A 26,275-nucleotide genomic window follows, 5' to 3' on the forward strand; every position below is an offset into this window, starting at 1 on the left:
GCTTTATTAAACTACTTAGTAAATGTAGAATGTAGGACAAAAGGGGATGAGTTTACTATACTCCTGCAATTTGAAGAGATCTTTAATGTTAAATAGTATATTATAGAAGCTCTGCACAGCCTAAAGGCATAAAATCAAGTATTCAAAAAAAGGTCAATTAAACTTATAAAGTTTCTTTATATTTATCAGCAACTTATACTTAGAGTCAGTTGCCTGGGCCATTGAGAGATTGTTGTTGGTCACATAACCAGTTATTATGTGCTGGAGGTAAAATTCAAATCCCTATCTTCTTGACTCTAAAGTTGCCCCAGTCCATTTTGCTACAATATGTATAAACAATGAAATAAGGATGGTGTAGTAAAATGAGCACTGGGGGGAGAGTGGGGAGGCTGCTCCCAACTAGCTGTGTGACCCTAGTCAAATCACTCTACCTTGTATATCAGTTTTCTAATGTGTAAAATGAAGAGTTGGATTATGTAATTCTGAAGGTCTTTACCTATTCTAATAATTTATAAACTAACTAGAAATAAGAGTGGCATTTTAGTTTGGGTAAAAAGCTGAATATTTGTGTTTTTCTCTAGGTTTGTCAATAATTTGGGTTTTACCTTAAGTCCTTTAACTTCTCCTATACTTTAGTTTAATAAGCTTTTAAGGTTAAACTAACTTCACAGTTTGATAGTTGATTATATTTATAAATACTCCCAATTCAAGTTTGGAGCAAACAAAAAGAATGAATAATCCTCAAGCCATTTCTAGTCAATTTTAGGGAAAAAATATATGCACACATACATAAATATATAAAGTTGTGTCAGGTTTACCTCCCCAATTATGTGTTTGTTATGGAGGCATTAAAATTAATGCATGTCTTCTAAATTCTTCTCACCTTCATTGTGAAGTACATTGGTCAGAGAATGTGCTAGGTAATGAAATCTTACTCTTAAGTTATATTCTGCAGCTATTTCCTTGTGAATTAAAGAAAGCTGATTTTGTTTAAATAATTTGTCAAGGTTATCATTTAAAAACTTCCATGATATTTTCTGGCTGGCAAATGAGTATCATTAACCATAACACATAACCAAAACTATCTTGTGAAATACAAATTTACTACTTTATCTAGTTTTCACTATTTCACTATCCGAAGTCTTTTATATTTTCAGTTTTCATAATTTTGTGCAAACTTGCTTTTTTAAAAAAAATCACTCATTGCAAGTTTAAGTTACAACTTGGACATTATTTACCTCTTTTGCAAAAAGGACAAGAATGGAATAGAGCTATACTACATAGTGAATCAATGCTTTAGGATGCTGCCCAAATCAGCCCTAAGAACAACAAAATACTATGTTTATTTTTCACTATTTAATCTTGTAAAACAGAATCAATGAATCCATGAATTTGTAAATGACACTCTTAAGAAATACTGATCATTTGTTATTCTTCAATAACAAATTCTGTTTACTGGTAATTTCCATTTCATTCTCCTGAGAAGCTACATAAAAGCAGTAAAGTTTAAATTTTTTCTCTTTTTCCATTGTTTGTGAAATCACTAAAGAAAATCATCATTATGAAGACTAAAGAGAAAAAGCTTTGTACCAAGCATTTTGCCTTGAAGTCAATGTAAATACTCAATAAAAGATGGAGAAAAGCTTTTCTTTTTTTGAGAAAAGCTTTTTTAAAGTAAAAGTGATCCTGAAAAGATCAGATTATTTTGTTTGAAGACTGAAAAGAATAAAAGGGAAATTAAAAGTTGTCTCCTTCTTCAAAATACAAGTTTCCTCAATACTTTAGTTCTAATTCCAAAGACCAAGATAGGTTTTTTGTTTTTTTTTAAGTCATTTAATTATGTTTGTCCTTGAGAGAATTGGCACTGTGGTATCAAGAAAGACAAATTGTTAATAAATTATTTGGAGGTCTCAAGACAACAGGAGTTAGTTTCAAAATAGCTCAGTCTTCCTCCCTGTGCTTCCCTAGCTTTTCAAATATGTACAAATATTTGTTAATTACTGATCAAGTACAAGCCCCAATGTGGCTCCTGAGACAATGCTTTCCTACAACCTTAAAGCAAGATTTTGGAATGATGGCTCATCTTCTCAACATAATTTCATTAGAATTGTTTTGTAACACAAAGCACTCCAAAACCAAATTTATTCAAATATAAAATAATAACAGCAGATAGGCTTAAAAAACCTATCTACCTACAAAACTGTTTAGCTATCCCCAAGCATAATTCCCCAATGCTTCCTATGACTACCAAGCAGTTTATTTTTTTTTTAAACGAACACTGCATCTGTACCTTGAGGAAGAGGAACAATATAGAATGCAGCAAGGTATTCTTTAAGACACAAAAGAGATTTGTGGCTGAAAAGTAGGCTGTGAAGCGATGTTGTATGGATTTAACCCTATTTTCTCCCACTGATTCCCATTTTAAAAAATAAAAGATATAGTCCTTTGAAAAAAAAAAAAACTGTGGCCTGAAAATAATCAAAATCACACTTGGAGATGCAGCATACTTTCTTAATAAGCACAAAAGAAAATTGATAACTGTATGATGAATAATACTCAAAATACATTGCAAAATAAAAATACTAAAACTAAAATTGCAAGAAACTATGGTGATCATCGTGTGAAGTGGTGGTGCAGCAAAATGTGGGAAGGAGAAGGAGGGCCATGAGGATTGTATGCCTCACCCTGTGAATCATCATCTTGCTGCTTCAGGCTCTGTTATCAATAAAGGAGCAGGGCAGGGGGCTGGAGGTGGAGGGAAGCTTTGTCTTGTCTCCAGGTGTCACAATATTTTTTTTCCCCTTTCCCTGCCGCTCCATTGCAGCCCTGTAAAACATTAGGCAAGCCTCTTAACCGTTCCCTGTCTGTTCCATTCCTTATCTGTAAAATGGGGAAAAAAATGTTTATTGGCTGAAAAGCCTCTGTAAAAAGTTATTACAATACTGTAAGTAAGCCTAAACATAACAATGTCCCTAGTTTGGTTAAGTCAGCATCAGACCTCAGAGGAGAAAGGCTAGCAGTTGGGTTTTCTTCCTGGCTCATGGTTGTAGCATGTAGCACACACAATTACCCTCCCCACTACCCCCCTTCCCCACCATGAATCTACAAGGGACCAAAAATTATGTTAGGCAAATTAAGTAAGAATGTATTAGAAATTCATTCCTTGCTTTACAATTCATGTATAACCCAAACTGGCACATTGTTGTGAATTGCTTTATAATCAATAGCTCCACTTTTAAATTTTTTTTCTTTAAATTATTTTACTTTCTTACTGCCTATGTTATGTCTAATACCATTCTTAGAGACAATAGCCTGGATGATCACCACCTTATTAAAGGTATTCATTTCCTATTCTGTCTACTATATTTATTACAATCAACAAGGTAACACAAAACCACCAAACAAGAAACATATCAACAAAGCAATTTTTCTCATGTCTGTGGAAAAAATTTTTTCAAGTCACACTCTCTATTTCAAGTTTTGCCATTGTAGTATCTAAAGCTCAATATACTTTTAGCTAAGCAGGGCTCTTTCTTATTTGAAAATACCAATTCCTTCTGATGGTCATTGTCAATACATGTGTGCGTCTGTGTCTGTGTGTGTCTGTGTGTCTATGTACACACATTCCAGGGTGCCTCTGCCACTATGGATCCCTTCTTATATGTTTCTAAATAATTGAAGGAAATGTACATTTCAGTTCCAAGTCACTATAACTAAATACATAACTTTTTTTTAACATCCAAGTTCACAAGTCCCCTGAAATCTATCCACAGACCTTTTTTAAGTCTGTGGATCCCAGCTTAGGAAGTCTTGTTTTAACAAGAAAGCAAGAGGGAAGATTATAGTGTAACAAGAAGCCAATTTTTCTTTCTCCCAAATCTTATACTAAGCAACACTTAAATCCTCATTTCAAATAACTTTTAAAACTCTAATTTCTTTCTTTTTGCAAATTTCCCAGATTATGCATTTTATATCATGTTGAGCATGTTACAAATTTGCATTTTCTTTTTTCTGTTCATAACTCAGGACAGTTCTTTACCCTTTAGCCAGGTCAGCTTTGAAAGTTTATTAACAAAGGTGTTTAGTGTTTTTGGACCACCAACTTAAAAAAAAAATGTTTACTAAAGATTATAATCTATATTCTGTTGGCGAAGGAAATATTTCAGCAAACAAATTAATTGATATAAAAAGTCCTCTGCATTTTAAAGGGGGGAGGAAGATGTATTCCATAGATTCCCTTGCATAGCAAAATCCACAAATACTACAGTCTCCCTCGAGAAGGTGGAAAAAAGTCCACAAGTCTACCTGGTAACAAGACAGAATACAGTGGCTCAATGGTTATAAGACTACATTAAATAAGCTGAATTAACTATGCTACTGCAATGTGAAATTTTTTAAAAAGCAGTGTATTTTCCCATTTCAATTGTTTTTATTTAACTAGAAAGAAAACAATGTGGGCACTGAAGTATCTATGGTCAAGGAACATACAAAAATCCTCATCTAGTGGGTCTTTAGAATGATTTTTTTAGTTCACACTGTAACTCCTACATCTCCCTATGTTTTAAAGTCTTATTAAGTACAGCCTTCAAAAAAGGCTAGAAATCTAATAAACAATTTTGTCATTCAGTTATTAATTTAACTGTAATTTGACTGTTAAAGCATAGGTATGAAATATTAAAGTACATGAATCTTCAAAATAGGCACTTATCAGAAAACATAACATGAATTCTGGTATTTTAAAGATACAATAACAATGTTAAAATATGCGACAGAGAGGATTAGACTAGATGATCTCTAAGGTCTTTTTCAGTTTTATGATCTTATGCTATGTAATAACTTTATTCCTGAAAAATGATATGCAAATTAACTTTTAAAATAAATCATTTTAAATACAGCAACAGTGCTCCCCATGTAAACAAAGAGTGGTGATTATTTTCATACTGAAATAGTTTTTCCCCTCTTTCCAATTTATCTCTTGTATAAGCTTTAATTTTCAAATAAAAGTTTTGCTTAAAGAAGAGGATAACCAATGTTACATGAATAGATTTTGGAACCATATTTAAAATATTTTAAAGCTTTTAAGTAGGAAGTGAACTTGTGAGAAAATACTGCTGGTTTAAAAAAGAAAAACAAATAACATAAAACATATCAACTTCCTTAAAAAAATCGTCAAAATTTGTAATGTTAATGGCATTCTTAAGGAATCACATCTCTTAAATGTATGTAATCGTTATAGTACAGAAAAAGTGAATGCAACACTATTTTCCGTGTCAAAAAAGAGACTGAAAGATAAGTAAATGTGAGCACTACATCTCACTGCTAATAAGCCATCATTTAAGTGTTACGACAGCATCTGTGTTAATGCGTTTAGAATACTCTTCTCCAAATGCAAACTTTATTTGGTGCTTTGGATAAAACACAGTGTTCATATTTGCAGAACACAGCCAAACACTGGCCCTAATTAAAAGCATCTCTATCTAAAATTCTTCAATTGTCCTTAGAAGTTAACGATGTACAGGAATAGTATCAGTAAAACGTTTTCACTGACTGCTATACTGGTAGTTACTTGATCTTCATTTCTGCAGTAATTCTAATGTAAAATGAAACTCATCATGAGAGAAGGAAAATAAAACCAAGCCCTACCAACTGAAAAAAAACCAAAAACATCACAAACATGTGCTACTATTCACAAAAGAAAACCAAGCGAGAAATTGCATGTTATTTAAAAAATTATTCTTTAAGGCTAATTAATAGTGCAGTACACATTGTACAGTTCCTTCATAAATACAGTTCTTTGTTCAGGAAGAGTGACAACACTGTGACAGGGTTAAATGTAATTCAGTTGGTGCACTCAATTTAAAAAAAGTTACTTTCAGAAACAATCCTGAGGCAAATCCCACGACACGATTTCATTTTTAGATTCTAAAGGGTTAATGTAGAAATTCATTGCCAACTGGTTCAAATGTATGGAGAACATTTTCCCCCAGATGCCAATCTGTATTAAAAGTGACTGTGTTTCAAGTTTGGAGAAGTAAGACAACATCTATAATGCGATGTCAGATGAACATTACACCAGAGCGCCATAAAAAGCCAGAGGCTTTCATCTGTTCAGGTTTAGGTAGAAAGTTAGGAATAAAATGTTAATGACTTGTAATAGAATATGTTTCTTAAGAACTTACAAATAAACTTATGGATAATATTTATAGCTCAGTACAATTCATTTCCACTACTGGAAGAAAAGTTTGCACATCAGCTCTGAGCTAGTAGTGTTACTGTGATGTGAAAAAGAAAGCTGTCTTAATACCAAAACACACTCACTAACTCTTTACTCCTTCATAATCCAATATGCTCCTTCTTCTTTATATTTAGCTCTGTAGAGCTTCATAAAGTTGATAAGAATAATTTTAGTTCCATTCACACACTTACAATTTTAAAAAGATCGCATCAAAATCCCACTGATTAATTCACAATTCTGGTTTCCAATCTACACATAACTAAAGCAGACTTTTTCTAAGAATACAAAAATACCTTTTTCATTTTGACAGTTTGCCACAACTGGAGTAGAGAGTTAGTTAGAGAAAAGGTATAGGGTAAAAGTCAGAATATATACTTCTAATTTTTTAAGGAGGTAGACTTTTAAATTTGAGAAGCATTCAGAATCCCCTGGTAGAAATAAGAACATCTGCAACAATGAAATATCAGAAGTAAAATAAATACCCATGTGCTAGTATTTTTAACACAAGGATTAATCTTAAATTGAAACCTTGGTTAACTGCAAATGACAGGACTTATATACTAAGAAACAGTCTGAAGGTTAAGTGTGTGATGTCACGTGCAGGGGGAGGGGAGGAGTTTTCAGGACATAACAAATGAGGTTTGCTATATTTTCCATGTGTAACTTCAAGAGTGTTAAATGACCAAATCATTTACATATGACTTTAAAGGTTTCAATTAAACATTAGGAGGAAAGTCATCATTTTGTAGTTCAACTAACATGGTCTTTATCTAATACAAAATGAACTGAGGTGCATTTCAAAAGAGAAGCTCGGGCAGCTCCTAACAAACTCTGGTCAAAAACTGAACAAGACAATGATTACCACTAAATAGGCTACATTTGGCTACTTCTCATTTAAAAATTCAACTATTCCTTAAAATTAGCAGAAACACTTAGAGGTTTATCATTTTTAAAAATAAAAGCATATGTATAGGTATACATATGTGTGTATATATTCCATGAAGCCAAAAGAATGCTGTATAAAGAAATATCATAAAAATACATTTAAAATGTATTACATATTCATCTTAGAACTACAATGTAATACAAATGATCTCTGCAAAGGCAAACAAATAAAAATTCCTAGGCAACAAAATCATTAAAAATTCTCTTTTTATCAATTTTCAGAGAAATAAATTTGAACTTTGTTTTTATTCAATTCTTTTAAAATTAATTTTGTTAAGCATTTCACAAGATTTTTGGTAATGGGAAACTGAACGTAACCAAATGGTCATGTAATATTAAAAAAATACTACAAGTCTAGTTAATTTTATTATTTCCCAGGTAATGAAAAAGTCCAATTTCCTGAATGAAAAAATAAATTTAAATGTTTAAGGAGAAAAAAAAAACCTTTACTATTTTGAAAGGATACTCAGAATTCCTGCAGACTACAGGAAAAATAAGTACATATTGTGGTTCCAAGGTAGAGTAAGATGAAAGGAAACTAGATTTTATTTCTTTTGGTGGGTTTTTTTTAGTACATTGTTTTTGAGTAGGAAACCTACTTTGCCTTTTTTTCTCTGATAAAACAATTAGGTCTACTGAGAGTGAGGAAATGTAAGGAGAACAATAAGGAAGGGGGACTATACCCTCCTACACTAAGCTCTGTTAACAATAGAAAAAGATGATTTCTCTCTTTTTTCTTGTCATTAGATTTTTGAAGGTGAGGATATTTATTAATGAAAATAAAACAATTAAAATTGCGCAACTATATGTTAAGATCTTTTATATCCTTCAACAGAATACTTGAAAAATCTTTGAACAGCATACTTTGTTACAATTCTAACTTTTTAACATAAAGACAAACTAAAAAGCTATGGATAAGCAGTTAGATTAGCCTTGTATATTATTAGTACACTTTCAAAGTTTCCTTAAAGGAATTTTGATGTTTAACTTACTAAATCAACAAGATTCAGAAATTATTTTTAGAAGATAGGCATTATACTTGAAGAGAAAGTAAATCTATCTATAACTATTTTACATCATTTTGCAACTGAGAAATCAGAATACAAATGGTTCACTTTTAGGCTTTCATTTCAACATTTCAAATATAGAGAAAGGTTAATTTGGTTACTCAAATTAAAATGAAAATGCAAAATATTAATTATTTATAAATTAGTCATTTGTGGATATATGTGTTACCTCAACAATATCCGAATTGGTTCTGCTTTCATGGGGTTCATTATATTCTGTGTACTTGAGGAGAACTTTGTCCATGTCAGTGCTGGCATACTGAAATAGTTTGTTGGAGCTGTTAAAAATGATGAGCGCTATTTCACAGTCACAAAGCACACTGAGTTCATAGGCTTTCTTCATCAAACCAAATTTTCTCTTTGTAAAAGTCACCTGAAAAAGAAAAAAAAAGTTTAAAAAATTCTCAATGTCTCTAAGCATAACTTAAGTATAACAAGTCTTCCTTACACATGCTAGTTCCTTACACATAAATCCCCAACATTCAAAAGCTCCAAGCGATCCAAGTTCTATCTTTCACAACACTGTTAAAATAAAAATCCAAAGCAATCAGAATTTTCATCAACAAACACTAATGCTTTCATAGTTTATCTACAGAGTTAGTTTTCAACAACCTCCCACTTCAGGGATAATTTTTGCAAATGCCTATGAAATTTAAAAAAAAAACTGGCAAGGAAAGCAAGGGTAGTTGATACTCAGATCTCAATATATCAGAAGACAGGCAATATTTCTCTTTCCTCGGACACAAAGACAGACATGTCATCTTTGATGGATAGTTAAATGGCTACTTGTTGGGGATGCTGTAGAGAAGATTCTCAGTCAAGTACAAGTTGGATTCCACTGTCTCTGATGTTCCTTATACACAGATTCCATGATTCTGAGAGAAAGGACAATTGGATTGGCAAGGCTTCCCAAGGATTTCCTCTGCTTAATGATACTATTTATACTTCAGGCAATTTTAGCATTGGCAAGGATGTGGTAATGACCTAGGAGGAGAAACTAGAAGAGAGCCAGACAGCCCCTTAGCTATCATCGAGCGGGAGAGGTGAAACGAGGCATCAAATCATATAGCTAAGACGCAGAGCCAGAAATCGTACCTCAGTGACTCCTCACCGAGGGTTTTCTGCTCAGACAAAATGTCCATAAAAGCACAGGCTCATGAACTCCAAGGAGCCTGAGACAAGAGAACAACAGGTGTAAGATATGGCCAACAGTTTGCTGAATTTAGCAATGGAAGTAATTGCGAGGGAACTACAAACAACAGATAATTTCAGCAGATAAGGCAGGAAAGAGAACTTTTCTTGAAGCCTACATAGCCTATGTCACATCTGATGCTTGTTACAGGCAGCCAACAGATACGATGCACTGAACGAAAACTGCTCTCGCTGTTAGAGGAGAAAGCAAAATGACTGGAGAAACGCTTTTCTGTTCTCTAGTACACATGGGAGAAGATGGCACATTCCCTAGCAAGAAAGAAAAGACCTAGGAATCAAAATGCTGAGAATAAAGAAATCGAACGATGGAAGAATATGAGGAAATAAGGATGGCTCTGTGTTTTTCTAAGTAATCAATAAGCAGTACTTGTCACAGAGGATGGACTGAATCTTTTGAGTTGGAAACAGTTTCCTCTATTACACAGAATGGTAAAAGGGATTCACAAATGCCACTAAGAAAAGAGGGCATCTATTACTGACCCCAAGAAGAAGAACTGTGTTGTACTGGCAGAGCTGCTGAAAGGCATGTAAGGGTACTTACATAAACTTAGCATTATCATGAAGTTTACCATCTCTAAAGCCTTGCAGATGTGATAGGGACTAGTCAAAATTTAAGGACTATTATAGTAGTGTCTCAGTAAATAATACTTTCAGAAATAACCTTTAAAAACTCTAAAGATTAATTAAGTCTAGATCACAAATATGAAGGACTTAAGAGGCATAGGTGGTGTTTTCATCACTATTATAAAACATATAGTAAAATTAGAAGAGATAGTAAGAAATTGTAAGTAGTCAGCTAAAAAAAGATACCAAGAACCAATCTGACTTTATGTACCATTGTATAAGATAGAGAAATGGGAGGCTGGGGGAGAGGGGAGTGGAGCAGGGAATGTAAGTATCCTTAGCTACAACAGAGAGTGGATAATAATCATGGTATAGGAAGAACAGCAGTGTAGGTCCTACTAAGTCAGAAACCTAGGTTCAAGTCTTGGCTTTGCCACTTATTAGTCAAGTGAATCTTGAGTAAGTTACAAACTCTCAGTATTAGTTTTCTCCTCTATAAAAGTAGGATAATAATACATGTATTCAATGGAGCTGTTATACAAAAAGTGAAAATTAAAGTGAACTACAGATTTTAATATAGATGTTAAGTCTGACTTACACCAAAAAGACTCAGTGAAATGAATCTCATGACTAAGATTACAAAAAGGAAAACTAAAAATTACATACATTATACAATGTACTACTAATAAGCCACTAACTTCCATATTAAAGATGGTCAGTTACAAGTCATCAGACAACTATTAATCCACATATTCTGGCATCATAAAAATGTTGATGAAATTTTAGAGATAATTTAGTATGACTCTTTTACTTCACAGATAAGAAAACCTAAAGTCCTAAAAAAGCCAGCTGAGTGGAGTGTTCTTTCCACCTCCCAGCAAGGTCCAGAAGTAAGCTACTCTTCGTTCAAAATGGAAAAGCTTAGGAAATTAGGGTAGCATTTTACATCTAAGAAGATATTCATCTCCGCAAACTAACAAGCCCAAGGGGAGAGACTTAGTGGAAAGCAACAGATGACAATGAAAGAAGAAAAGGATCCCTATGTATAAAAACATGTATAGCAATTGTTTTTGTTGTGGAATCAATTGGGGCTAGCTAAACACATAATGGTACATAAATGTAACTGAATACTACTGTGCCAGAGAGAAATAAAGAGACTGCTTTCACAACATGGTCACCGCCTACCATTCCAGTCTTCTTACTCAAGACTCCCTGTCAGGCACTCTACAATACTAGCCTCCTTGGAATTCCTTACATATAGCTCTCCATCTCCTATCACTACACCTTTGCATTGGCTGCTCCACAGGCTAAAAACACATTTTCTTCCTCTCTTCCACCTCTCAAAATCAGTCCTTGGTTTTCTTTAAGACTTAGCTAAAGTGTAATCCTACACAGAAAGCGTTTCCTTTCTCCCTCTTTTTCCAATCCCCCACCCCAGATGTTAATACTGTTCCACTAAAGTTGTCTTGGGTCTGCTATATATGTGTCTTGTATATATCTATATATATTATAACTCCTTATATATGTTAATATATAAGCTTGTTGGGAGCAGTTTATTTTGCTTCTGTACCCCCAGGGTTCAATATAGTGCTTGGCACACAGTAAAACACATAATAGCTGTTTGTTGCTTGTCTTCCATGGCAAAAAAAATAAAAAACCAAAACAATAAAAATAGTTAACTGGAAATTAAAAATCCAAGGTTAAGTCAGGAGACAGTAAGATTTCTTTCTTTCTTTTTTTCTTTTCTGTTCAAAGACACAAAAGTTCATACACATCTAAGCCCTAGCCATTTTTCATCCTACTTGCCTTTTTTAATGAAAAAGAGCAACTTTCCAACTTCCCTTCAACTCCAGTAAGGAAATTACTCAGGCTCTTTCAAAACAGGTGAAAATGTAAAAGTCCATTCTAAAATATTACTCACATTTTTCATGAATATGAAACCCAAAATTTTTTTAAAAAGGCGCAATGACCTAAAAAGTTCCAGCCACAGCCCACTAAAAAACCTCGATTCCTTCTCTTCTCTCTTTGGATGAGGGAAGAGAACAGGAAGTGATACGTCAATATAACCAAGAGCATCTTTAAGCACTAACAAACCTTATTAACCAAAAATCCTTCAGATCTGGGGTCTGAACCAAACTGGAAACTCTCCTCTTAAGTGAAAGACTGAGGGAAAGAAAAATCCACATTATAAACCTGACTGAGGGAGCTAAAAGCCAGAGACATTCCTACTGACAAACTGGCTGCTTAAAACTAGAGACAGGCACCTTCTTCAATGTGACCTTTCATCTTCTACACCTCACCTAAGAGTACCAGTCCAGGCTGCTGCTGAAGTCAAAGAAAAGACGACTATGCAAAGTCTGAAAAGAGAAATGAAACGTTCTTCTTCAGTCATGAGGCAAAAAGCCAGGTAAATCCCCACAATTCATCTCTTCTCAGTCCCTGAGACATAGATAACTGCAGAAGGGAATGAGTCAGGAGGAAAATAGAAACAGAAAGAGAAAACCTGGTCCAGGGGACAGAAGATGTACAGCTTCAGGATGAAGCTGTTATTGCTCCAGGGTTGGCTTTTTATTTTTATTATTTTTTTTCAGGAGTAGTAGCAAAGCTTCAGACAGCATATCCTACTCTTAAGCATTATATTCAGGTCTTTCCAAGAGCAGTTGGTACCTGAGAATAGTAATGAAGTAAATGATAAGGAAGCTGTGAACCTGGACCAGTCCCAGTACACCTCTAGCCAGTGATCCCAGAAGTGCATCAATCCCAATCACATGCAACTCCTTCATGGTGGTCTACTTGGAGCATGGATGTGACACAACACAATGAGATCCCTTCCAGACATAAGCTCAGAGAGTCTCCAAGTAACCCATGCTTATCTTTCAGTTAGTAGGGAAGACAAGGTGCCCATCAAAGCATACTAAGTAATCTCCCAAATGGCTGACTGGTATTGGCTACATACATCACAGTATGGCACTAGCTGGCCCATGATGCATAGCCTTCCCTCAGTGGGTGTGCTTCAGTTCCAGAAGCCAAGACAACAAAATTCTGTCTATCAGTTGACCTATTTTCAGCAATAGCTTTTTTCGAATGAGTTTATATCACTTGACTCTGGTGAAATATATCCCAGAATTCTAAACTTCTATCTGTGAACACTGAGAAATTGTAAGCGGAGTTACAAAATTTCAAATATTATCCTGATGTTCAGAAAAGGGTAAAAAGATAAAGGATCGAATAACAATAAGCTGGTAAGATTGACAAAGATTCAAGGGTTTGATGAACATCACTGTGAAGGGAATAAGGTAACAAATATAGTCATTACCTGTTAAGGACTGAGAAAGGAGGACTGGATGACAAAGTTAATTAGCTTAACTGATAGAACCAAAATCATGTGGATTAACAGATAAATGTCAATTTAGCGAATGGGCCCTAGTGGAGTACCCTAAAGCTCTGTCTTCTGCCTATTCTGTTCAACATTTTTCTCAATGACTTGAAGGTGTTGATGGAATATTATCTGGAACACAAAGGAGAGAATCAAGACCAAAAAGATCTCAAAAGACTTGAAATGTGGGGGCTAAAGCTCAAATTTAAGGAAATATGTTTAAAATGGTAGACTTGGGGTTTCAAAAAATCAGGATTAGAATGTGCAATAGAAGGAAGCATCTAGAAAGCAATTCATGTGAAAAAGATCTAGGGGTTCTGGTAAACTGTAAGCATAATGTGATTTGGCATTGTAACGTGGGCGTTAGAAAAGCTAATGGGTTGTTTTTCCTACATTAAAAAAAAATTTTCAGGAACAATAACGTCAGGGCACAGTCCTAGAACTCTTTGCCACACTCATATTTAAGTAATGTTTCTGAATGCTGTACTTTAAAAGAGAAACTGATCCATTCGAGGATATCTGGAGAAAAGAGACAGAATGGTGAAGTGATATAAAATCATGCTGAAGTAGAATTAGTTAAAATAATTGAGATGTTTATTAATAATAATTACTAATATTCATATCGTGCTTTAAAGGTCTGTAAAGCTCTTCACAAATGTGAGATTGATGCCAATATTGTCCCCATTTCACAAATATGGAAACTGAAGCTGAGACTCAACGACTTGTCCAGGATCACACAGCTGGTATACATTTCAGGCAGAATTTTAACTGTGCTTTTCTGACCCCAAGTCTAGAAGATATCTACTGTGCCAGCCAACTGCTTAGAGAAAGGATGATCTAGGGGTGACGTAAGTGGACTTCAGAATCTTAAAGGCTACCATATGAGAGCAGATTAAGAGTTCTCTGAAGAATTCTTTTGTCACTGAAGGCTAAACAATTCAAATGACATTTATTAAGTACCTACACTATGACTATGCTTGGTGTTGAGGATGCAGTGACAAAAATGAAACAATCTGTATACAGATATATCTGTATATACAGATACATACATTTTTTGAGAGATAATATGCTGTTATTAGTGAAAACAGCACAGTTTTCCCATTAGAGTTCAGGGATGAAAGAGATCCTCTGCTTAAGTATGAAGATGGAAGACATAATGCCGAATATGACAAACCACCAGTAGGCTGGTTTGGCTAGAACACTGAGTGAGTGCTTAAAGGAGAGTGACAGAAGTAACTATGGAAAGGTAGGTTGAAACCAGATTGCTGAGGACTTTAAGGAGCAGGCTGAGTTTTTATTTTATCATACAAATAATGAGACATAACTGCAGATTTTTGAGTAAGGGTCAGTCTTAATCATGGTCAAACTAGTTTTAAGAGGATTAACTTAGTAGCTCTATGGAGGATGGATTAGAGAGAAGACCGGAAGCAAAGAGAACAATGGACAGTCTACTGCTAAACCCAGGAAGACAAAGGCAGAAAAAAATGACTTGAAGTTAGGAAAACCCAAGCTCAAATCGGACCTCACAAATCTGTGTGACCTTGGGAAATTTACTTAATTGCTTGTCTTAGTTTCCTCATCTGTAAAATAGGGCTAATGACAGCACCTACCTCCTAGGTATCAAATGAAACAATACATATGAAGTGCTTTACAAAGATAATAATAACACCTATGTGAATGGTAGCAATTATTTTTCAATGCAGCATTTTCTATAGTAGAAGAGAACTGGAAACAAAGTGGGTGCTCACCAATTGGAAAAAGGCTAAACAAATTTCGATATATGAATGTAATAGAATATTATTGTACAGTAACAACTGATTAATATGAGTAACTCAGAAACATGCGATCATCTGTATGAACTGGTGTTGAGTAAAATGAGTAGAACCAAAATAATATACAGGGCTACAAAGAATAACAATAAAATAATAAAATAAAACAATAAAATAACAATAAAAGAAAACGTTAAAGACCAATCTTAATCCTGTGAAACAGACAAGAAATCATACCTCCACCTCTTCTCAGCAGAAAGAATGATAATGATATTAATAATGGCTGGAACTTAAATAGAGCTTTAAGGTTTACAAAATACTTGTAAATATGATCTCTAAATATGATCTCATTTTATCCTCCTTTTACAGATGAGGAAACTGGATCAAAATGAGATTAAATGACTTATCCAGTAACATGTAAGTGTTTGAGGCAGTTTTCCAAGTCACGTGCTTTATTCACTGCCCATCAGCTGAAGTTGAGGACCACGGGCACAGACTATTGTATATGTTGTCAGACTCAACCATTCTATTTGTTACCTGTGCTTAAAATATTTTTCTTTGTTACATGGAGAGGTCTATGACACTATATCTGGCAAAGACTGTGATGTAAAAACAACACTTCTTAAAAAAATCTTTTAAGAAAGCAATACTGTAGAAAAGATAGGTGGAGAAAAGGGAGTAGATTCGAGATGTGCCTTTGGAACTGACAAAACTCAGGAAACAAAAGAGGTAAAAATAATAAGTTATGTTCAATGGAGAGAAGTTATAGGCAGGCAGATTGCACCTCAATATAGAAATTAGAACTGTCCAAGAATGCAAAAAACTGCCTCAGTACTGAGTTCTTTTCTTAAGATATTTAATTATATGCTGAATCACTATTTCATGGTGATATTGTAACCAGGACTTATCATTTTGGTAGGGCTTCAGGTTCTTTAGGTCTGGGCCCCACCACTATCTGACTTTATGTGTGAAAACAGCTCAAAGCCAACAAGATACTAGGCATATAAGTTACCCATCACAGGCAACACCAGAAACTGTATCCAGATGTTATTTTTAAATGATTCTTTTTTTGTGTGATCTTTTGATTTAGCTCTTTATTTTACACTAATTGCCTTCTCCATTCCTGAATCTCACTGGAATTGATTTCTGACCTTTGTCCTTTGCATTTTCTCTTGGCAGACGCAAGTCTATCACTCCTCTCTATTCAACTTCCCTTCAAGACAGATTTCTCAGTGAGACATGGTTCCTTGGAACTGCTTTTCTAAGAACTACTCAGAGTGGGTCTGTAGCAGCTCTACTCCTGCTATGGAACACCTCCTTCTAAACTTCTATGAATACCTCTGATGCTCAAAGACCTCCAGGAATAAGGATTACATTACATTATGAGGCACTGAAACAGCCTCAAGTACCCTGCTGCTTTCCTAAATTGTTCAAAGGTCATACATGACTGTATTTGTCTTGACTCAAATGATAAAGGTTTAACTGGATATGCTTTACTGTCAATTCATCATATCTACCTTTGCTTTCCCGATACCTCCTTGACTTGAAATAGTAAAACTGAAAAGGATAGAACTACCTAGTCTGGACACTTATAAGATTCTAAAACAGAAAGTAAGCATAGTTAATAGAAAAATACTTACAACTGAAGTACCTGTGCAATATTTTAATATCTTATTAAAGGAATCAGTTTTAATGAATGAAAAATACTTAAGAGCTCAACATATATTTATGTTCTGTATGCTGAAAGAGCAACAAGACTGTTTTGATTTTCTTACTGGAATAAAAGTAGGAGGCAAAGTCTAAAAATTCTAAAAATTTAGAAAATCATAACATCAAAAGGGTAGAATAACACTTCAGAGGTTAACTTGATAATTCTCCTACTTATAGATAATAACACACTTAAAGTATATTCTGATTTTAAAGGCATTTGGAAAAAGATAACCACATGTTATAAACTATTCTAATGTCTAACAGTTTTTGCTTTCAGGAAATTTTTCTCTATGTCCAACAAATTCCTTTATATTGTAATTTAAACTCATTTCTTAATATTCTGTCTGGAGCAAAAATAGGATAAAGTTTTTTTTTTAAGATCTTGTGGTTCACTAAATTTTTTTATTGGAAATGTAACAAAAATCAACCAGAACTTCTCCAAGACTGTATTAAAAACTTTCATTATTAGGGGTTTCTTTCCTTGCTTTTAATGACTATATTGGTTTTAATGTAGTAATAAGAAAATCATTCTATTTTTCCCACATTTCCTCCTTTTTTATCTTTTTAAATACATCTTATCTTTTTGAATATGTATAATCTTTCTTAATACATATTTTATCTTTTAAAATATATATAAAATATATGTGAATTTTGTTGCTTTTACTATTTTTGTATGACTTTTTCATCTGAATTAATTCAGTGAATAAGTCTTCCCACATTTCTTTGTATTTTTTTGCTTTTGAGACATTATATTCATACACATATCTCTTCAATCATTCTCAACCATTTGATATGTAAGTTGTATCCTAAATTTTGCTATTATGAAAAATGCTACTATAAATAATTTTGTATAGCTAGGTGTTTTTCCACTATCAATAAATATTCTTATGGAATACTTTTAGTAGTAGCATTACTGGGTCCAAGGGTATGAACAGTTTTATAGTTGTTAATTCCAAGGGAGGTAATGTGATTACAATGCAAAGAAGCTAAATTTCTGGGCAAAGGATGTGCCAGTCTCTACCTATGTGATCTTAGGTATGTCATTTAACTTCTTCAGTCTCCTTACCTGTAAAAAACAGGCAGTTGTTTTCCAATTATTCAATTTTAAAAATCAATGCAGATTTATTTTTTTTAAATGTACTAGACACTGGAAGAAATAATACTCTCTTCTTAAGGAATATTTGATCTTACTGAATTGGGATAAGGCCTAGAGCTGTGATTTTATTGCTAAAGGGGAACTCTCAGATGAAGAAACTCACTTTCCCAAATGGGTCAGCACCAACTTTGCAGTTAACTAGACTCTAGACTCTAGAGCACTGAGAGGTCAAGTGATTTGCCCAGGATCAATCAGTTAATATTTGTCAAAGGCAGGACTTGATACCAGGTTTTTCTGGCTCCTAAGAGCTCGCTGTCCACTAAGCTATGCTGCCATTCATGATCACAGTAAGACAAAAATTTGTTATGTGAAATAATTCATAAATAAGACTATATGTAAAGGTAAAACATGCAAAAAAGAGTCCAGAAAAAAAAAAACCTTGGTATCTGACAAATTAATCAAGGAAAGCTTCTTCATGGAAGAATCACAAAATCTTCAAAGTGGAAAGGACTGTCTATTCCAGCTTTCACCTAATGTTAGACGAGATTTGACTGTGGCTTCAGTGAATAGCTATGATTTGGATAATACTATGTTTTTTTTTCTCTGGAAGAGCATAATGCCTAAGAAGTACAGAAGGAAGACCTGTCTAACAACTACATTACAGAAAACCTTCGGTTTTTTCTTAAAGGTCTTAAATCCTTTTAATCATCATTTTCCTTGAACTACAACACAAAAATTCTAAGCTGTAAAATGAGATGCCAGGATCAAATTCTTCTACATTTTGTATCAAACATGGAAAATTACTCCTTGCTATATGAAAACTACAATCATAGAATTGGAGAGCTAGAAAGGACCTTGGAATAGCTAATTACAACTTGGGAAACCGAGACCATAATCTGCCCAAGGTCACCTGAGTGGTCAGTAATACAATTCAATACAACACAACTAGCATTTAGGTAACATTCACTATGTGACTGGCACTGTAATGGAGAAGGTCCGGAATGGGGGGGAATTGGTGGAGAGGCGAAAACACAAAAATGAAATAGTCCCTGCTCCTGTTATATATAGGGGACCTTATACATGCACAACAAAAACTGAAATATAAAATATATACAAAGTAATTGCCATGATAAATGAACACTTGATAGGGGTTGGTTGGGGTAGGAGGATCAAAATAAGCTTCCTGTAATAAGAAGCATCTGAACTGACCACTGAAGGAAGCCATGAGGTGGAGGTACAGGAGAACACTCCAGGCATGGAGGACAGCCCATGCAAAGGCAGTGAAACAGGAGATGAAATGTGATGTAATTAACCAATTGGCTTATTTTAGTCAAAATGTAAAGCTGTGAAGAAGGTCATATAAAACTACTCTGTGAACAGTTGGTCTCGTGTTAATTGTTTACTTATCCAATGAGCAAGAATAGGATTCTTGCCTTCATACAAAATTTCACCTAGTACAATATCCAAGCTTTTGAAACAAGGAAGAATATTTTAATTTTTTAAAAATAGCAGCTCTTGAATATACAACATATCAACTTTTAAAGCAAAATGATTCTGTTACTTTGCTATAAGTTTTAGTCAAATAATAAGAGCCTGTAGTTTTGAAGCAATACCATTTGGGATGGAATCAAGTTAAGAAATCACTGACTTTAATCGCTACCCAGAATTTTGGCGTAACAATAATCCTTTGCACTCACCCTCTGGATGACCTCAAACACAGCAAAATTCCAGAATGGTTTCATATAGTTATTCTATTGCTCTGACTAGCGGCACCAGGTGTCTGAGTTTAGACAAGCACCTGCTTTATCCATGGCCTTAAAGAGCTGCTATAAATCAAACTTGTCAACACTGTTGTGACAGTTGTCATTGTCAGGGCTGCAGCTCACTACGTAGCCATTGGTGTGGCATAAGTATTGTGATTTGGTCACACTAACACGGGTCCCCCTCACTGGGCGGGGGGGGGAGGCATGGGGCGCATCAGCAGGTAACCTTGTGTGCAAGGTGCTTCCCTCACTCTGACGTTAGACTTCCGTGGGATTCCTGACTGCTGTCTCCAGCCTGCTCCGTTCAGCCCCAGCCATCCACAGATTAGAGGCTGGTCTAGTCCGATGGACAGTGGTTTTCATGTGAGAGAAATGCTCAGGAGCATGATTAAAGGTGGATATATAAATATGGGAGTTCTCTCTACAAAGATGAACAATGAGATCACCAAATGTGAAAGTGTGAAGAGTCTAGAACAAAGCTTAGAGCACACCCAGACTAAGGGTGTGTGATATGAAGAACCAGCAAAGGAGAATGAGAAGAAGCAGGCAGACAGCAGGAGAGACCTAAGAGGGAAACAAAGTCACAAAAATCCAGGCAGGTGACCAACAGAGAGGTCAAGGACTGAGAAAAAGTACTTGGCATTAAAGAGATCATTATTTTACTTTGTAGAGAGTCATTTCAGTTGAATAATGAGGTCAAAAATCATATTGCAGAGTATGTTTACAAGACAGTGAGAGGAAAGAAAATGAAAGTAATGATGTGGGTAGCTTTTTAAAGGTGTTTAAGAGAGAATAAAAGAGTAAATATTGGAAGACAGTAAGAGGGAACAGCAGGACCAAATGAGGGATTTTTTTAAGGGCAAAAGAGAAAGATAAATTTGTAGGCAGCAAGGACGTAATCAGTAGATAGGGAGAAATGACAGATGAGGAAGTATAATAGCAGGGGCAATCTGCTGGGAAAAACGGAAGGAGAGATCCAGAGTATACAGAGAGGGACTGGATCCAGTGAGAAAAAAGGAATAATTCTCAAAGTGTGTGAGATGAGAAGTGCACAGTCTCAGGGAACGATCTAAACTTTCCTGTTCAAGTAAGAGCTGAGGGGCACAGGATGAGAGACAGCATCCCAGTGAAAGCTTGAGGACAGATGAAATTGATAAGTGGACAAAGGATATGAAAAGGCAGTTTTCAGACTAGGAAATCAAAGCTATCTATGGTAACATGGAAAAAATGCTAAATCACTAGGATTAGATAAACACAAATTAAAGAAAACTCTGAGGTACCACCTCAGACTGAGGTATACTTATCCCATTTGGAATCATGCCCAAAGAGCTATAAAACTGCACACCCTTTAACACAGCAATATCACTACTAGGTCTATATTCCAGAGATTTTAGAAAAGGAAAACGACCTATATGTGCAAAAATATTTATAGCAGCTCCTTTTGTGGTAGTAAAGAACTGGAAATAGAGGCTATCTGATCCACGCAAATGTATTAACATTTTCACATAATGAGATAGCTGGTTCTAATTCCTCTTAGAAATGTAATCAAGTCCTTTCAAACAGACCCATTCTACTCACATATACTAATATGGAGTTTTCATTAAGCCCTAAAATCTATACAATTACAAGTCTTACAAAAGGGTCCTCTTTAGGATATACACTGCTGATATAATGAGTAGCAAACTGACAGTCCCTCTCTCTCCCATCATTTTATGATTAATTACCACATGTTTTCAACTTTACCTTTGTATTATACTGACTTTTAAAGTAAATATGGGCTGCCTCTTTAACATTCTTCTCTTTTACATTTCAAATACTGAGAAGGAATTTTGAAATATACTGATATTTTATTTCTTTCAAATATGGTACATATTTTATAAAGAGAAATGATATTCAGATTTTGCAATGTGTTGTTTATAGTCTCTGTTACCTCTGTAAGAGAAAACCAAATTACTAGTGTCAAAAGTGAAAAGAGTGAATCTTTCACTAATAAAGATGAAATCTTCATTTTGCCCAACTATATGGTAATAAATTTAACAATTTAAGTGAAATGGAAGAATATTTACATAAACTATAAACTGCCTAGAGTAACAGAAAAAAAAATCTAAATAAACCTATTCTAGAAAAAGAAAATGAACAGGCCATAAATGAGATTTCTGAGAAAAAAGTATCAGAACCAGATGGATTTACAAGTGAATTAATGGAGTCTTACCAAACTCCTTTTATGAAACCAGTATGGTGTTGATGCCCACATCAGGAAAAGCAAAAATAGAAAAAGAAAATTATAGGTCAAATAGGAAAAGAAAATTATAGATCAATTTCATTAATGAATGTGGATACAAAAATCCTAAGTAAGATACTAATTAAGATAATGTATCAAAGATTATGCATGGGGGCTAATTTGTACCAGAAATGCAGGAATGGTTAAACATAAGAACTAGTAACATAATTAACTATCAATAACAAAAACAGCAAAAATCATATGAGTACATCAATAGATGCAGAAAAAGTTTTTGACAAAATACATCACTCATTTCTATTAAAAACCCTTGAAAGCACAGGTATAAATGGCTCTTTCCTTAAAACAATAAGAAGCATCTGCCAAAAACCATCAATAAACATTTTTTGTAATGGGGATAAACTAAGAAGTCTTCCCAATAAGATGGCCATCATCACCAATATTACTCAATACCATATTAGAAATGCTAGCAATAGCAATAAGAGAAGAAAAAGAAGGAATCAGAATGGACAATCAGATGACACAACTCTCTCTTTGCAGACAACATGAAGATATATTTGGAAAAACCTAGAGACTCAACTAAAAAGCTAGTTGAAACATTTTTAGCACGGTATCAGGAAAAAAATAAACCTACATAAATCATCAGCATTTCTATATATCACCAACAAAACCATGTAAGAAGAGATAATGAAAGAGACTCCATTTAAAATAACTGTAGACTATACAATACCTGGGAGTATACCTGCCAAGACAAACCCAGGAACTACATGAACATGGAATACTATAAGAATAAGAAATAATTAGCTGGTTGATTTTCGAAAAACACAGAAAGACTTCCATGAAACAATGAAAAGTAAAATGAGAAGAATTAAGGGAACATTGTATATGGTAACAGCAATGCTGTTAAAAGAATAATTGTGAACAATCAAGTTACTGAGTATTCTAAATATTCAAATCAACTACAAAGGACCTATAAAGAAAGATGCTGTCCTCCTCCAGAGAAAGAACTAAGAAACAGAAGCATGCATAGAACATTTTTACATATATTTACGGACTTGTAACAAATGCTGGCCTTCTCTAGTGTGGGGTAAGTAGGAAGTGAGGGAAACAGTTCAGAAATTAAAATGTAGCAAAGAAATTAAATTAAAATCAATTTAACAAAAAAAATTAAATTAAAAAAAAACCACTCCTAGAATCCAGATACCTAATTACAATGTACATAGGATTTTGATTATCTGCTAAAACGAAAAGAGCTCTGGACTTGAATCCTGGCTCTGCCACTTATTCTCTTTGGAAGTTTGAACCTTTACTTTCTGAGTCTCGGTTTCCTCATATGCAAAATAAGGAGCTGAGCTCATTAATCTGTAACATACTTCTTAGATACATTTTTCACATTTTATGACAGTGCAATATTCTATCTACATTTCAGAGTCTGCATCATCACAGACCCATTCTGCGTCTGATATCAATACATTCCTCAGACTACACCCTTCTTCAACGGAGACAGGACTTCCAGGTCCACCAGAAGGAAAACTATCACCCCAAATATTTTTTGGAGTGAATGTTTTATAGTGCTGTGAAGACGGCCAAATCTACAGGGTAAATTGAGATAGCGCAGAAAACAGTTACAGTTAATACAAATTATTTTTACCCATCTTTTACTACTCTAGTCTTTGGTCTTGTTTTGCTCATGATAAGCAGTGTTTTTTTTTTCTCGGAGTCAATTAACAAATTATATATTGACTGGTCTGCTCAATACCCTGCAACTGCAAGAAGCCTATGCTGCATTATAGAGGAATCACTAACACCCTTCAAGCTTCCAGGTCATCTTGAAGGTCGTTGTTTGTTTTCTGAGGATTAATTAAGCTGTTTTGCAGGAGGTGGCCTTACAGTTCTTGGTGGTGAACCACACTTTCTTCTTGCACTGTGGTTTAACAGATGTTTCACCATGGGCTTTAAGAGATCTTTGAAATGCTTGCACTCCCCACACAAACAGCTGCTGCAACCTCTCTCTCAGCTGAAAAGTGCTCTTGAAGAGCTCTAACTTTTGCATGTTTGGGGGGAAGATGTATCCTTTAATACTACAGAATTTAAAACACAACCAAAGTGATGAAATCCAGGAGTCACATGATACAGAACTAATTAAAAGTGGGGAAACCAGCATAAGGGCCAGATGTTCTGAGTTAGCCAAGTGTCAGAAAAAGCACACATGTCCACTGCTGTCACAAAATGTAATCTTATCAAAATTACTGCTTTTTCCAAGTAATTCTCACACGGGTATATGGCTGACACTTGAAAACGAATGATCACATCCTAGCATCAGTTCAAAAGACACTTATCTTTCATGTCTTGTGACCATATAGCAACACTAGTAGAATACTTCAAGGTGCCTAGAAGAAATCTCTGATGACTCAAGAGTTTGGCCCTATCATCCACAGAAAAAAGCCCCAATGAATGAAGAGTGTTTATTGCCTACACTGTCACAGGCAGCTGGATGGACAACCCATCCTTTGTCCATTGATAGAGAGAGAAAGAGAGATGTAGATAGATAAAAGATAGACTGACAGATACATAGATGTCTATATATACACGTAGTTGTGGATATACATTTATACATGCAAATATAAACATACATGTCTATATGTATAATTTTTACATTTATATCCAAGACATAATACAAATAGACAAGCTGAGCCAGAGTTAAATAGGAAGAGGACAGTAAGTTGGTTGTTTTCAGAAAACTGCAAGACTCCTTTACTGATCCTCAAATGTCAGAAACCAAAGCCCATCTTTTTAACACAAATATTCTACTAGTGTATGGCTGTGAGAAATAAAATACACCAATCCCTGAAAAACTGAAAACAAAACATTTCTAACATAGACTTCTAAAATTATTTTCTGAGTGGCCTCAAATTTTTCCTAACTCCAATTAACCCTTATATTCTGCTTCCTGATACATCTTCCTCTAAGATAACATTAGGTCATATTCTATATTCACCCAATACCTTACCCAAAAAATTTTGGCCAATATATAAGTATACTATGGAGGAAAGATTATAATATTTGGAAATGGAACAGAATTTTAAATTTAGAACTTGAAGGGATCACAAAAGCCACAGAATCCATCTCTCTCATTTTATAAATGTGTAAATTGAGGTAAAGAGAGATTACACAATTTGCTCAGGATCAAAGAATTACTAAGTATTTGGCAGCAGGATTTGAATCCAGGTCTTCCGGATCTACTAAGCCCAGTGCTCTATTCATTAAGACTTGCTGCCTGTCTCTGTACCTAGGTTCAATTTCAGGTCTCACCACTTCCAAGAAAAATAAGTAGGCAAGTAGATTACTTAGCTAAGTCTATTTTCTTAATTGTAAATGAAGATAATTCATATAACTACATCGGGGACTACTGTAAGAAAAGTGTATTGTAAGCAACAAAGCTTCTAAAATTATATTTATTATTACTGAATGACTCCTATGTTTTTGCCTCCCTGCCTTGCCTCATTGTGTCTTAGTCTCCTGAAATACCCATCTCCCAAAAACCTATCCACTTTTACAACCAGATTTTTAAAAAATCTAATCATATTAAGAAACTTTCCCTAAGATACTCAGTAAATATTAATTCAATGAGTAGCTAGCTATAAAAAGAGATTTAACAATAGTCATGTTTCAGAGAGTCACTCCCCACTTTGTTTTCTACCCCTTTTTCAAAGCCAAAGCCACATTTTCCAATACCTTCCCAAAAACAACAATTATACTTGATCATACACGTTTCCACTCAATTATATTCCTGGTAAAAGAGAAGCTTATTTGCAACACAAGACCAAGGACTTCTTTTTTTCAATTACTGAGAGAATAAGGATAAAATAATAATCTTAATGATGGTCTAAGTTTAGCAATTCTCAAACTTTTTGGTCTCAAGAAACTTTTCCACTCAAAAATTATTGAGGACCCCAAAGATTTTGTTTATGTAAATTGTGGGTATTTACCGTTAGAAATTAAAACCTATAAAATGTTTAAATAGCTTATTAAAACAATCATATACCCATTCATTGAATGTTAGTAAATAACATTTTTATAAAAACGTAATGTATTTTCCAAAACAAAAAAAAAGTTGGTGACAAATCTCTTTAATATGTGGCTTAATGGAAGATAGCTTTCACAAATGTATAGCTGCAAAGGGAAAAAGTAGTTTTAGTGGGCAAATAACATCTTACTATTTTTACAAAAATGACTTTGAGCTTGTGGATTCCCTGAAAGGATCTGAGACTCTCAAAAGTCTACAAACTACACTTTGAG

The 26,275-nt window shown here is 34.4% G+C and overlaps 1 protein-coding gene across 6 annotated transcripts in view; it reads right to left on the minus strand.

Moving 5' to 3' along the window:
• MEF2A (myocyte enhancer factor 2A) overlaps window positions 1-26,275 on the minus strand; it is a 200,799-nt gene that overhangs the window by 73,116 nt on the left and 101,408 nt on the right. For all 6 annotated transcript variants that reach the window (XM_072617018.1, XM_072617014.1, XM_072617003.1 and 3 more), the window contains one exon: window positions 8,417-8,620. In XM_072617018.1, the coding sequence (XP_072473119.1) occupies window positions 8,417-8,620 (204 nt within the window). The remainder of the gene's footprint in view (window positions 1-8,416; window positions 8,621-26,275) is intronic.

Source organism: Notamacropus eugenii, chromosome 1 (assembly GCF_028372415.1).
Source record: "Notamacropus eugenii isolate mMacEug1 chromosome 1, mMacEug1.pri_v2, whole genome shotgun sequence".
Lineage (NCBI taxonomy): Eukaryota > Metazoa > Chordata > Mammalia > Diprotodontia > Macropodidae > Notamacropus > Notamacropus eugenii.